The sequence below is a fragment of the Artemia franciscana genome, chromosome 18 (assembly GCF_032884065.1).
Source record: "Artemia franciscana chromosome 18, ASM3288406v1, whole genome shotgun sequence".
In the NCBI taxonomy this organism is placed as follows: Eukaryota; Metazoa; Arthropoda; class Branchiopoda; order Anostraca; family Artemiidae; genus Artemia; species Artemia franciscana.
In genome coordinates, this window is record NC_088880.1 from 26,457,743 (window position 1) to 26,470,722 (window position 12,980).

General features: G+C 37.7%; 1 protein-coding gene across 2 annotated transcripts in view; it reads left to right on the forward strand.

Annotated features, from left to right (window-relative positions):
* LOC136038818 (casein kinase II subunit alpha) overlaps positions 1-12,980 on the forward strand; it is a 37,866-nt gene that overhangs the window by 11,941 nt on the left and 12,945 nt on the right. For both annotated transcript variants that reach the window (XM_065722210.1, XM_065722211.1), the window contains exons 4-5: positions 3,121-3,315; positions 5,365-5,567. In XM_065722210.1, coding sequence (XP_065578282.1) covers positions 3,121-3,315; positions 5,365-5,567 — 398 coding nt within the window. The remainder of the gene's footprint in view (positions 1-3,120; positions 3,316-5,364; positions 5,568-12,980) is intronic.

Sequence of the window (12,980 nt, forward strand, 5' to 3'; positions counted from 1 at the left end):
TCTGATCTTAATGAAATTTTATATTTAGAAAGATCTCGTGTTTCAGAGCTCTTATATTAAATTCCGACCGGTTCTTCTGACATTGGGGGGAAGTGGAGGGGGAAACCGGAAATCTTGGAAAACGCTTAGAGTGGAAGGATCGGGATGAAACTTGGTGGGGAGAATAAACACAATTTCTAGGTACGTGATTGACATAACCAGACCGGATCCGGATTTAATTCGGTTAATTCGGAAAAATTAGAAAAAATGAGGTATTTTTAACTTAGGAACGGGTGATCGGATCTTAATGAAACTTGATATTTAGAAGGACCTCGTGTCTCAGAGCTCTTTTTGTTAATCCCTACCGGATCCGGTGATATTGGGGGGAGTTGGAGGGGGAAACCGGAAATCTTGGTAAACGCTAAGAGTGGAGAGATCAGGATGAAGCTTGGTGAGAAGAATAAGCAAAAGTCCCAGATACATGATTGACATAACCGGACCGAATCCACTCTCTTTGGTAGAGTTGGGGGGGGGGATTTCCAGCGTTTTGGCGAGTTCAGTGCTTCTGGACATAGGGGACATAGGGGGTGGAAGAGAGAAACGGAAATCTTGGAAATCGAAAATATTGGAAAACGCTTAGAGTGGAGGGATCGGGATGAAACCTGATGGGAAGAATAAGCACAAGTTGTAGATACTTGATTGACATAACCGAACCGGATTCGTCCTTTTTGGGGGAGTTGGGGGATTTCTAGTGCTTTGGCGAGTTCGAGAACAAACACAAGTTATAGCTACGTTATTGACATAAGTGGACCGGATCCGATCTCTTTGGGGAAGTTGGAGGGATTTCTAGTGCTTTGGCGAGTTCGGTGCTTCTTTACATACTAGGACGATGAAATCGATTACTCTAGTACCGAGTCTAATTTTAGGTTCTGACCTCGTCCTAAACGCCATATGAGCTCTAGGCTCTTGTTTAATGAGAAAAAAAACAAGGTAGTTTGTAATTAGCTAATAATTTTTCAATTTTCACCTGATTTTCTATTAGGAATGTGGAGAACTTCATATAAATACTGTTTTCTTTTTAAGGTAATGGAAAAAAAGATCTATCGTTGAATTGGGAGTTTTTTTTATATTTTCTTTTATTGTTTGATTAAATGAAGCTCAAATCCGCGAGTAATTAAAAAAGAAAAAAAAATCCGTGAGTAATTAACTAATTAAACTAAAAAGTCATTGTAATAAGGGGGAGGGGATTAAGAGAGATAAGAAGCAGATAGCTTCCTTCACAGCTTCAGTCCTTTGCTATTGTCATGAGGGCAGTAAGGAATCATATTTAGTAGAGAACTCGTAAAAAACTTGCCCTCGGGATCCAAGCATGGATCTTTGCAGTGTTGATTATGAGCCTCACATTGCTACGATTTTGACTCAGTATATATACGAATTAATGTACAAATTTAGCGCCCGCTATTACCAAAATCTACACTGCTACATATGGAGATCTTTTCATTAAAAATTGAATTCTGGGCTCATCCTAATTTTTTCTTAAGATATGTGGTTTCTTGCACTTGATTACCAAGAGTAGAGTTGGAGTTGTAAACCTGCTTGGTAGGGGTACGCTTTCCTTAATTGACGTTTAAATAGACTATTTATTCCGAATACATAAAATTTTGTACATCTAAAAGGCACAAAAAGGTGGATATTTAGGCCTGTCTCTGATAGGGTTTGCGTATTTTTGGACGGAGAATTCCCCGACAATCCAAGAGGCTTTGTCTGACATGTTATCGGAAGACCTAAATTTGGCCCATCTCTGAAACTAAACAAGTGCTGCTGTGCGTTACGATCACCAGTTTATGTCTATGACGTAGTAGTACTTATTAAGAGTTTTATAAAAATGGTTCTTGACCGCTAAAACACAGAGAAACAGTGAGTTTACTAATACAAGAAATGATATGGCTCTAACATTTTTTTTCAGCTTGCTTTGAATTTCGGTAAAAGAACCAATCAATTTTTTTTTACTGGTTGAAAATTAGACATAATAGCAATGGGTAAATCAGTAACGAAATAGAATATTTGGCTTCCTTTTCTGGCCTAAAATTAAGTAATAATCAAGTTATCAGCTAAAAATAATACATCTAAAAAATGAACTAATCGATTTAAAGCACCCTTTTACACGATATGACTGTAAGTTTTTTTCCTCCGTGCTAAAAATCTAAAAGTTCTGGTTCACTCTTTTTGTCCTACCTTATTCAGCTCTGACGCAATCAAGTACACTGACTGCATCACGAATGCAGGAGTCTGCGAAAGGCTGCAATGTACTAATCCCTTCAAATTTGAAGTTTTTAGTTTAGAAGTTTATTATTATTATTCAATACAATTAAAAATGGAATTAAAATACACTTATTCCCCTTCGAAAGGCTCCATGGCCAGGGATACAAGGGGGAAATCAAGGAAGAAAATCAAAGTCCAAGAATCAGAAGCTGTGCAGTTTTGCCATACAAAATGAATAGAGCCAAACTGGCTCCCAAAAATAGCCCTCAAAGGATCCTCATACAAACTTAGTCCTCGAGACAGGGCACGAGAAAGATGGACGAGAATTTCATCAATCTCCTGATAACGAAATTGCATCTAACTACACAGAATAAAGCGTTGTAGGAAGGTGTGACCCAGAAAAGGTCTCTAAAAGAACCAAAAAAGCTGCGACCCAAAAAAGGTCTAGTGGAACCTAAATAATTAATAATTTGACTCTCAACATCTTTTGAAAATTCTGGTTCTCTAAAATGTGTTGTATCCTTTTTTGTTGCGAACAGAAATAGTTCTAAAATGGATCCTTTTGATTTCAGAAGGCCCTTTTTGATACAACCCTGTGGTAGCACTGGATTGATGCTCTGCTTGGCAATAGGGGGCCCAATGATCGATCCCCGCTGTGGAAAGGTTGTGCGATAGGTGAGCTACTTGTCCCTGGAAAAAAGACCCATCAACTGAAATGCTTATTCGACGCCCTCTGCACCAGCAATGGCTCTGGAGAATCTTTATTTATTTATTTTTAATCTTTTTATAAATATACAAAGAAATACATTATGGTAATTAGCATCTTTCGAATTACTGCAAATCAATTCGAAGACTAAATGGCACTTTAATATCTTTTAGGCCTTAGACTATTGTCACAGTATGGGTATTATGCATCGAGACGTTAAACCTCACAACGTTATGATTGATCATGAAAATAGAAAGCTTCGTTTGATTGATTGGGGTCTTGCCGAGTTCTACCATCAAGGCCAGGAGTACAACGTTCGGGTGGCGTCAAGGTATTTCAAAGGCCCAGAACTTCTAGTTGACTACCAGGTAAGCTTATTTTAATGTATAAGTATTTTGCCTAATAAATTTGGCAAGTTGCCAAATTTAATGTTTTGTAAGCTTTGTTTAGAGCAGTGGTGTCCATCGGATGGCGGGATTTCTACCACCCTGGATCTCCCCTAGATTTTTGAAAGTACATTTTTTAGTACTTTCATTGAAAAAATGACTTTTGATATTTTCTATGAAAACATGGAAAGAATAAAAATGCGCCCTCCCTTCTTAAGTTTCTTCCTTGTTCAATGCAATACAGTGCTAAAGAATCTTTTCTTTAAAAGACTTTATAAACTTTCAAATGGGGATAAATCCATTCCTTTAGTCAGTGAAAAAAAGCTACAAAAGTCCAGATGTTTCGATCACATGTACAGCCACATATGTATATGTAATCGAAATATCTGTACTTAAGTACCAGTTTTTCACTGTCTAAATAACTGGATTTATCCCCATTTGAAAGCTTATTTGTTTGTCACAGAACAGCAGTGTGCTCTAAAAAAACAATACCTAAATTAAGGTGTTACGTCGAAAATTTTTAAAGAATTTTTGTTATTTTTCTTTGGAAAAATCTAAAGAAACAATAAAATTGTCGTTTCCCCCAGATTTTGAAAAAAACAACCCCCCCCCCCATTTCAGTGAATTGACGCCACTGATTTAGAGTTAAATGTCTCATTAGTTTGTAGTCTCTTCTTCGTGTAAAATTATTTTAAGCATCATTTATGCTTATTCACGATCACTGGGCATCCCTAGTAAATGCAGTAAAATACTAGGGAATGTTAATATATTCAATTTTGTGGTAAATTATGGGGCATAATTTATTATGTTAGGTATATTGGGGCATTATTCAATTATGGGGTTCTTGTAAAATGGTGTCTTGTCCTCTAAAAACAGTCATGAAAACTGGTGTAGTGTTCACACCATGATTAGGGGATACTTGAAATCAGACTGCAGTGTGAATACATGGGCAGTATCTGAAATTAGTTTAGAAAACATAATTGTGTGTCTACCTTCTCAAAGAGGAAGGGAGGGGCTCATCGTCCCTCCCGGGATTCTGCCAAGAGCCCTTCTACTTGGAAAAATTGGAAAATGGTAAGCTTGTTAGGAGAGAACTTGCCCGCTAGAGATAGCAACTGAAGTCGAACTAGAGAAAAAATCAGACGAAGTTTATCCTAAGCTTCCAATACCAAGATCTAAGAACTCGGACCACAGAAAGAGAATCCCAGGAATAATAAGAGATGTTTGAGCGGAAGTATCAAAAACGTTTTTAAAAACTCCTGTTATATAGATTAAAAGTTTTATTGGAATGGGGAGCCAGTAGATCTTGACTCATCAATTATAGCATCGAATGTTGCATGTGCTATGAGCCCATTTTTTGCTAACTTGGCAACTATAATTGAGCTCAGTTTTGTTTTTTTTAAGCTCTTGCTATACTAACAAAAGTTTGTGAATTTTAAAGGAAACTTTGAAATTAATTTCAATATACATGACTAAAGACACTATTAATGAAATGTGAATTCCAATTGTGAAACCAAAACTACGAAATTCGTTTTGACAAAATTTGTGTTAGACCATAAACGCTATAAAAGTTCAGCTTAACCATAGTTTGTGATTTTTTTTTTTTTATTATTTATCTTTTTTTTTAAGGAGATCGTCTTATATTATATTCAGCATAATTCAGGGAAAAACACTACTTGTTTCAGACCCTTCAATTCCACAAGTTTTTTAATAACATCATGAGAAAATGATATTTGCTGTCACTTTTCGGATTCTTCTACCAACAGGGTTAGAAGGGCTTGAATCCCGCCAGGATCTCCAACGGTTTGATAACAATCCACGGTCCATTTAAAACATCATCTGATCTGTTTAAGATTTTATTTTCAATCACCTATCATTAGATACATATGTTTTCAATAAAAGTATATATTATCTATTTAAATGCTGTGTTATTTAAAATAAATAACACTCAATGTATTTTTCTTTGTATTTTGTATCCACTCTAAAAGATCGGGGCTATGTACACTTTTGATCACTTGTATCTTTTGACAGATGTATGACTACTCACTGGACATGTGGTCTTTGGGATGTATGCTTGCCTCTATGATCTTCCGCAAAGAGCCCTTCTTCCACGGTCATGATAACTATGATCAACTGGTGAGGATAGCAAAGGTTCTTGGAACAGAAGAATTATTTGAATACCTTGATAAATATCAAATTGAACTCGATCCTCGTTTTAACGACATTCTTGGAAGGTAAGTAGTAGTACCTTTCTATGTTATCGCTCTTCGATCTTGATCCCCAAACTCGATCCTCGTTTAAATGACATTCTTGGAAGCTAAGTAGTACCTTTCTGTGTTCTTGATTATGATCGTCGAATTCGATCCTCTGTTTAATGACATTCTTGGAAGGTAAGTAGTACCTTTGTGTGGATGTAACTGGTCTTTCTGTGTTCCCAACAATGTCATGATACGTATGGGCTGTTCGGAAGTCAAATTGACTAAATATAAAAACAAAATAGTTGAGAAAATTAGATACATTAGTTAGAATTCGTTATCTATTGAAAAAAGTATTAAAGATTTATTGACATATTTCTGAGAGATAGAAGCTGATCGGGCCTGCTACTACTACTAACAACTCACCGCTGTCCCAAGCCGCCTGAGGCCAACACAGCTTCGAACACTTCTCCTCTATCCCAATCTATTCAAAGCCTCCTTCTTTACACCCTCCCATGAAGTTTCTATTTCCCTGAAATCCGTCTTTATGACATCCTCCCGCCCTAACCGTGGGCGACTTGCTTTCTATTTAAGCCTACACGGTTGGCCGAAATGGACAATCTTCGGCAATCTGTCATCCTTCATCCGCTGAACGTGCCCTAGCCATCTCAACCTTTCTCTCATTACAGCCCTAAAAAGTTGGATTGAACCACGCTTTCCGTACAGCCTACCTTTTGAAATGCGGTCAGTCAGCAGGGTACCCAGAACAATCACTAGGCAATTTCTCTGGAAAACATCTAGCAAATCATCATCCGCTTTTCGGAGCACCCATGATTGGGAACTATGTTTGACCAGTGTCATCACTGGAGCTTCCGGTATTCTAATCTTGGCGTGCAGACTTGTCTTCCTATTCTTCCAAACTTTTTTAACTTTGAAAAAACACCCTTGAGTTTTGGCTATTCTACTTTTACATCTTCACTGCTCCCGCTGTCTTTACTAATATTACTACCAAGGTTAGTGAAGCTATCCACCTTATTGATCTTTTCGTTACCCAACGTCACTTTTCATCTTCACTTATTCCTAGCCTTAGCGACGTACTCTTCTTTATATTAGTTTTCAAACCTATTTTAGCACCCCAAGCGCTCAAAACCTCTGAAAGTTCATTCATTTTGCTCACTCTTTTATCTAGGCTGTTACCGAAATATGAAGTTTTTTGGCCAGTAGGCTATGTGTTTTGATCATAGATGGTCGCACGAATAATGCGCCTGTTTTCCTGTGCTCTGTAAGATAAATATTAAAAAAAAAAAAAATACGATGATCGGACATTTTTTTTACCCACACCGTACAATAGTATAATACTTGGAGTAACACACACATACAAAATCAACAAACAACAATAGACAAAAAAAAAGAAAAAAAAGAGAAAAAAAATAAATCACGGCTGAAAGACACCTGGTTAAGCGGTCATGTTGAGAAATATAGACACACAATTTGACAGCTTTCTGGAAGTAGAACTTGAAATTTTTTAATAAGAACGTGTTGTTTTTTTGTCCACGATGGAAGAAACAACAAAAGTTTAAAAAGTCAAAAAAATTAATCTGGATTTTTTTATTTTTTTTTAAGAATGGTACACAATCCAGAAGCAAAAAAAAAGAAGGATCACAGAAAGTTGAGTAGAGTTAATATGTATAATTAGATATGTTACCGTGAATGTTCAAAATTTGTGAATGTCCGCATACACTGGTGAATGTCTGAAATAATTTTTTCCCCCTTGTATCTAGTCAGTGTTGCCACTCAACTTTTTCAATTTAATGCAAGGTTTGATGATGACAGGTTAGGTTAGCTTAGGTTTTTAACCAATTTCTGATGCTTATAAACAAATTTAGCCTAACCTAATCTTATCTAACCTGACCTGACATAATCTAACCTAACTTTAGCATTTACCATCATAGCTTACATGTGACTAAAAAACTGACTCGCAAAGCTAATTGAATCAAAGCAGTGAAGAAGGGAGTTTCGAACATTCAGCGGTGAATGTCGACATTTATTTGATTTATTTTTATGGCACTTGGTATTAACCAAGTGACATATAGCAATCGCAAATTCTGTCGGCCTGTCTGTCTGTCGGTTCCGGTTTTGCTACTTCAGGCACTTCCAGGTAAGCCAGGACGACGAAATTTGGCAGGCGTATCAGGGACCTGACCAGATTAAATTCGAAATAGTCATTTTCCCGATTTGACTATCTGGGGAGGGGGGTGGAGTGGGGGGCCTGTTAATCGGAAAAAAATAGAAAAGTTGAAGTATTTTTAACTTACGAACGGTTGGTCAGATCTTCATGAAATTTGATGTTTGGAAGGATATTGTGTCTCAGAGTTGTTATTTTAAATCCCAACCGGATCTGATGACTTTGGGGGGGGAGTTGGGAGGGGGAGACCTAAAATCTTGGAAAACACTTCGAGTGGAGGGATCGGGATGAAACTTGGTGGAAAAAATAAGCACAAGTCCTAGATACATGATTGAAATAACCGGAACGGATCCGCTCTCTTTGGGGTAGTTGAGGGGGGGGGGGGTGTTAATTCTGAGAAATTAGAAAAATGAGGTATTTTTAACTTACGAACCGGTGATCGGATCTCAATGAAATTTGATTTTTAGAAGGATATCGTGTCTCAAAGCTCTTATTTTAAATCCCGACCGGATCTGGTGACATTGGGGGGAGTTTGGGGGGGGGGGACCTAAAATCATGGAAAACGCTTAGATTGGAGGGATCGGGATGAAACTTGGTGGGAAAAATAAGCAGAAGCCTTTGATACGTGATTTACATAATCGGAACGGATCCGCTCTGTTAGGGGGGGGGGCTGATTCTGAAAAATTAGAAAAAATGACGTATTTTTAACTTACGGAGGAGTGATGGGATCTTCATGAAACTTCATATTTAGAAGGATCTCATAACTCAAATCTCTTATTTGAAATCTCAACCGGATCCAGCGTCATTGGGAGGGGGAGATGGGGGGGACTGAAAATCTTAGAAAACACTTAAAGCGGATAGATCAGGATGAAACTGGATGGGAAGAATAAAAACCTGTCTAAGATACGTGACTGACATAACCGGACCGGATCTGTTCTCTTTGGTGGAGTTGGAGGGGAGGGGGGTAATTTGGAAAAATGAGGTATTTGTAACTTACGGAAGGGTGATCAGATCTTAATGAAATTTGATACTAGAAGGATCTTGTGCTTTAAAGCTCTAATTTTAAATTCCGAACAGATTCTGTGACATTGGGGGGAGTTGGAGGGGGAAACCGGAATTCTGGGAAATCGTGAAAATTGGGGTATTTTTATCTTACGAATATGTGATTGGATCTTAATGCAATTTGATATTCAGAAGGAATCCATGTCTCAGAGCTCTTATTTCAAATCCCGACCCGATCTTTTGACATTGGGGGAGTTGGAGGGGGAAATCTTGGAAAACACTTGGAGTGGAGGAATCGGGATAAAGCTTAGTGGATGGAATAAGCAAATGTCCTTGATACGTGATTGACGTAACCGTACTGGATTTGCTCTCTTTGGGGGAGTTGAGGGGATGGGTTCAGTGATTTGGCGAGTTTAGTGCTTCTGGACGTGCTAGGACGATGAAAATTGGTAGGCGTGTCAGGGAGCTGCACAAATTGACTTGATAAAGTCGCTTTCCCAGATTCGACCATCTGGGGGGGGGCTAAAGGGAGAGGAAAAATTAGAAAAAATGAGGTATTTATAACTTACGAGTGGTGATCGGATCTTAATGAATTTTGATATTTAGAAGGACATCGTGACTCAGAGCTCTTATTTTAAATCCTGACCGGCATTAAGCCTCTGATTTTCCTTTTAAATCAATCTATTGATTCTTAGAACTTTGTTAGAGCTCATACCATTTGAGCTCTTGGCTCTTAGCTCTTCATGCTTCGTCACAAGTGCCATATGAGCTCTTAGCTCTTGTTCTTGTTATTCTTTCGTTTTTATGGCACTTGGTATTTACCAAGTGACATATAGCGATCGCAAATTCTGTCGGTCTGTCTGTCTCGGTTTTGCTAGTTTAGGCACTTCCAGATAAGCTAGGACGATGGAATCTGGCAGGCATATCAGGGACGAGACCAGATTAAATCATAAATAGTCGATTCCCTGATTCGATCATCTGGGGGGAGTGGGGGGATGGTTAATTTGGAGAAATTAGAAAGAGGTATTTTTAACTTACGAAAGGGTGAATGGATCTTAATGAAATTTGGTATTCAGAAGGATATCGTGTCAAAGAACTCTTATTTTAAATCCCGACCGGATCCAGTGACATTGGCGGGAGTTGGAGGAGGAAACCTAAAATCTTGGAAACGCTTAGAGTGGGGGGATTGGGATGAAAATTGGCGGGAAAAATAAGTACAAATCTTAGATACGTGATTGACGCAACCGGAATGGATCCACTCTCTTTTGGGAAATTGGGGGAGGGTTGATTCTGAAAAATAAAAAAAATGAGGTATTTTTAACTTACCAAGGAGTAATTGGATCTTAATGAAATTTCATATTTAGAAGAACCTCGTAATTCAGATGTCTTATTTTAAATCCCAATCGAATCCAGTTTCATTGGGAGGAGTTGGTGGGAGGGCGAAATCTTGGAAAACGCTTAGAGTGGAGAGATCAGGATGAAACTTGGTGGGAAGAATAAGCACTAGTCTAAGATACGTGACTGACATAACCGGACCGGATCCGCGTTATTTGGGGGAGTTGGGGGGGGGTTAATTCGGAAAAATTAGAAAAATGAGGTATTTGTAACTTACAAACGGGTGATCAAATCTTAATGAAATTTGATATTTAGAAGGATCATGTTCTTCAGCGTTATTATTTTAAATCCCGACCAGATCTAGTGACAGTGGGGGGAGTTGGAGGGAGAAACGGGAAATCTTGGAAAAATAGAAAATGAGGTATCTTTATCTTACGGATGGGTCATCGGATCTTAATGAAACTTGATATGTAGAAAGATCTTATGTCTCAAATGCTCCATTTTCAATTCGAATCGTTTCAGGGGACATAGGGGGTTGGAGGGCAGAAACAGAAATCTTGGAAAACGCTTAGAGTGGAGAGATCGGGATGAAACTTGATGGAAAGAATAAGCACAATTTTTTAGATACGTGATTGACGTAACTGGACTGGATCCTCTCTTTTTGGGGGACTTAGGGGAGATTTCCAGTGCTTTGGTGAGTTCGGTGCTTCTGGACGTGCTAGGACGATAAAAATTGGTTGGCGTGTCTGGAACTTGCACAAATTGACTTAATAAATTCTTTTTCCCATATTTGACCATCTGGGGGGCTGAAGGGAGAGGAAAAATTAGAAAAAAAGAGGCATTTTTAACGTACGAGTGGGTGATTGGATCTTAATGAATTTTAATATTTAGAAGGATCTCGTGTCTCAGAGCTCTTTTTTATCAATCTCGACCGGCATTAAGCCTCTGATTTTCCTTTTAAATAAATCTATTGCTTCTTAGAATTTTGCTAGAGCTCATACCATGTGAGCTGTTGGCTCTTGTTTATTTAATTTTTTGTTTTGATTTTTAGATTTTGCTTCGATATTTGTTTTTTGATGAGTAATCTTGCTCTGCCTATGACGCTAGAAGTGTTTTAGTTCCTATTCAACCTATAATAAAGCGTCAACGTTTCGTCTTATTTGAATGCCTAATTATTTGAAAAACGTTTTCTTCTTATTTATTTGAATACCGATTATGAGTGGGGGGGGGGTAAAAATTGCTATTATTTGTTATTTAGTTCAGTATATTTTCTTTTTATTTGTTAACAAATGAGTGTTTTTCCCTCCTTTTTGTTCTTTGTTTTCTGTTCTGTATAGTATTTACTGTATAATGGGTTTGCAATAAATAATATTAATATACAGCGTGGTCCATTGGTACTCTCTACTAGTATTGAGACCTGAAAATTTGTATGTAATGTGAATATAACTTGTTATGTTATTTAGTGCAGGTTTCCGGGGTTTAATTTCTGAGCAGTTCCCGCATTATGGGGTTTTCTAATTTTCTAATGTCTGGAGAATCATTGATTCTCCCAAAGCTGTTTTCTCCCAAAACGCTTACTGTAAATTATGGCAGTAAAGTTTTTGTGTGCTTGGTTGCAGAAAAAGTCACACTAAATCTTTATTTAAGTAGACAGTTTTTTATTGATCTCTTCTTGCATAATATATTTATTATATAATATAGTGTATTTATAATACAGTGTATTTTTTATTTTAACAACAAGTTAATGAGGTGGAATTCATTTCTACACTTCAAAAATCTTCAAGATTTATTATTGTAATTTTTTGGCAACACTGCAGCATGGTTTGACGTGCTATTGTAATTGATTGCAATACGAACTAAAGAAACGACCTTTGTGATTCTGACTCTGAATGGTTAACTATTGTTTCAGTATGCGGCAGGAATCACTTCTGAATTACCTAATTTTTCGAAGAATCAACAATGATGTTAGCCTAATTCGTTATCTGACTTGTTTTTGTTCATAAACAAACATTTGTATTAACACGCCCCTACCTTTCTATTAACACGTTAGCGCTAGGGGATGGAAGGGGAGGGGGGCTGTTGGATGAACCATGAGCTCACTTCACGCCTTAAATAATGCGGATTGAGATTCGCATTCTTCAGATGCAATATGTCTACCTTTTTGTCAACAAGTTGGTTTGGGGAAAAGTAGAGGGATGTTCGAAGGGCCACTGGCACACTTTATGTCCTTAATAATACAGAGTGATAATTCTTGGTTGATTCCGCTCCTAAAAACGTGCAGTACGGCTATCTTTCTGCTAAAAATTTTGCAGTAAAAGGGGGCACGGTTTTCCTTTGAACCCGTGGCCAACGCAAGCCCCTTCTTCAACCTTCTTGAACAAAATGCATGCTCCTCCTTCATTCCAATCTGTCCAGAACTTCGTTCTTTACTGCCTTCCATGAGGTTCCTTCGTAGACTATTCTAGAACGTTGTACACCATATGTGGAATGGATTACTTTGGAATGAGCTAATTTTGAAAGTATCCGCTATGATATTATCTCAATTTCTTCTACGACTTTCTTCATGCTTTACAAAAAATAAAACTGCAAGAAAAGTCTGCTACTAAAAGCATATCGGAACACCTAATCGCATGAGGCCTAAATAACAACTTACGCTCCTCCTTTAAGTCTAAAGCTTCGTTTATTAGTGCCTCCCATGAAGGTCCTAAACTACTTCTTCTAGATGTTTTCTTACGACTCCTCTGTACACCATTTAAGGATATCCTGTTTTTCTTTGGTCTTAGTTCAATAAGCAACATTTCCGGCAACCTGCCTTCCTATAAAATGTTGTTTAAACTGGTGTTCAAGTGCTTATATAACTGGTATACATAGTGTTTAACAGGGTTTTAAGTTGACATCATATCATCCAGTGTTTAAATATTTCGCGGGAA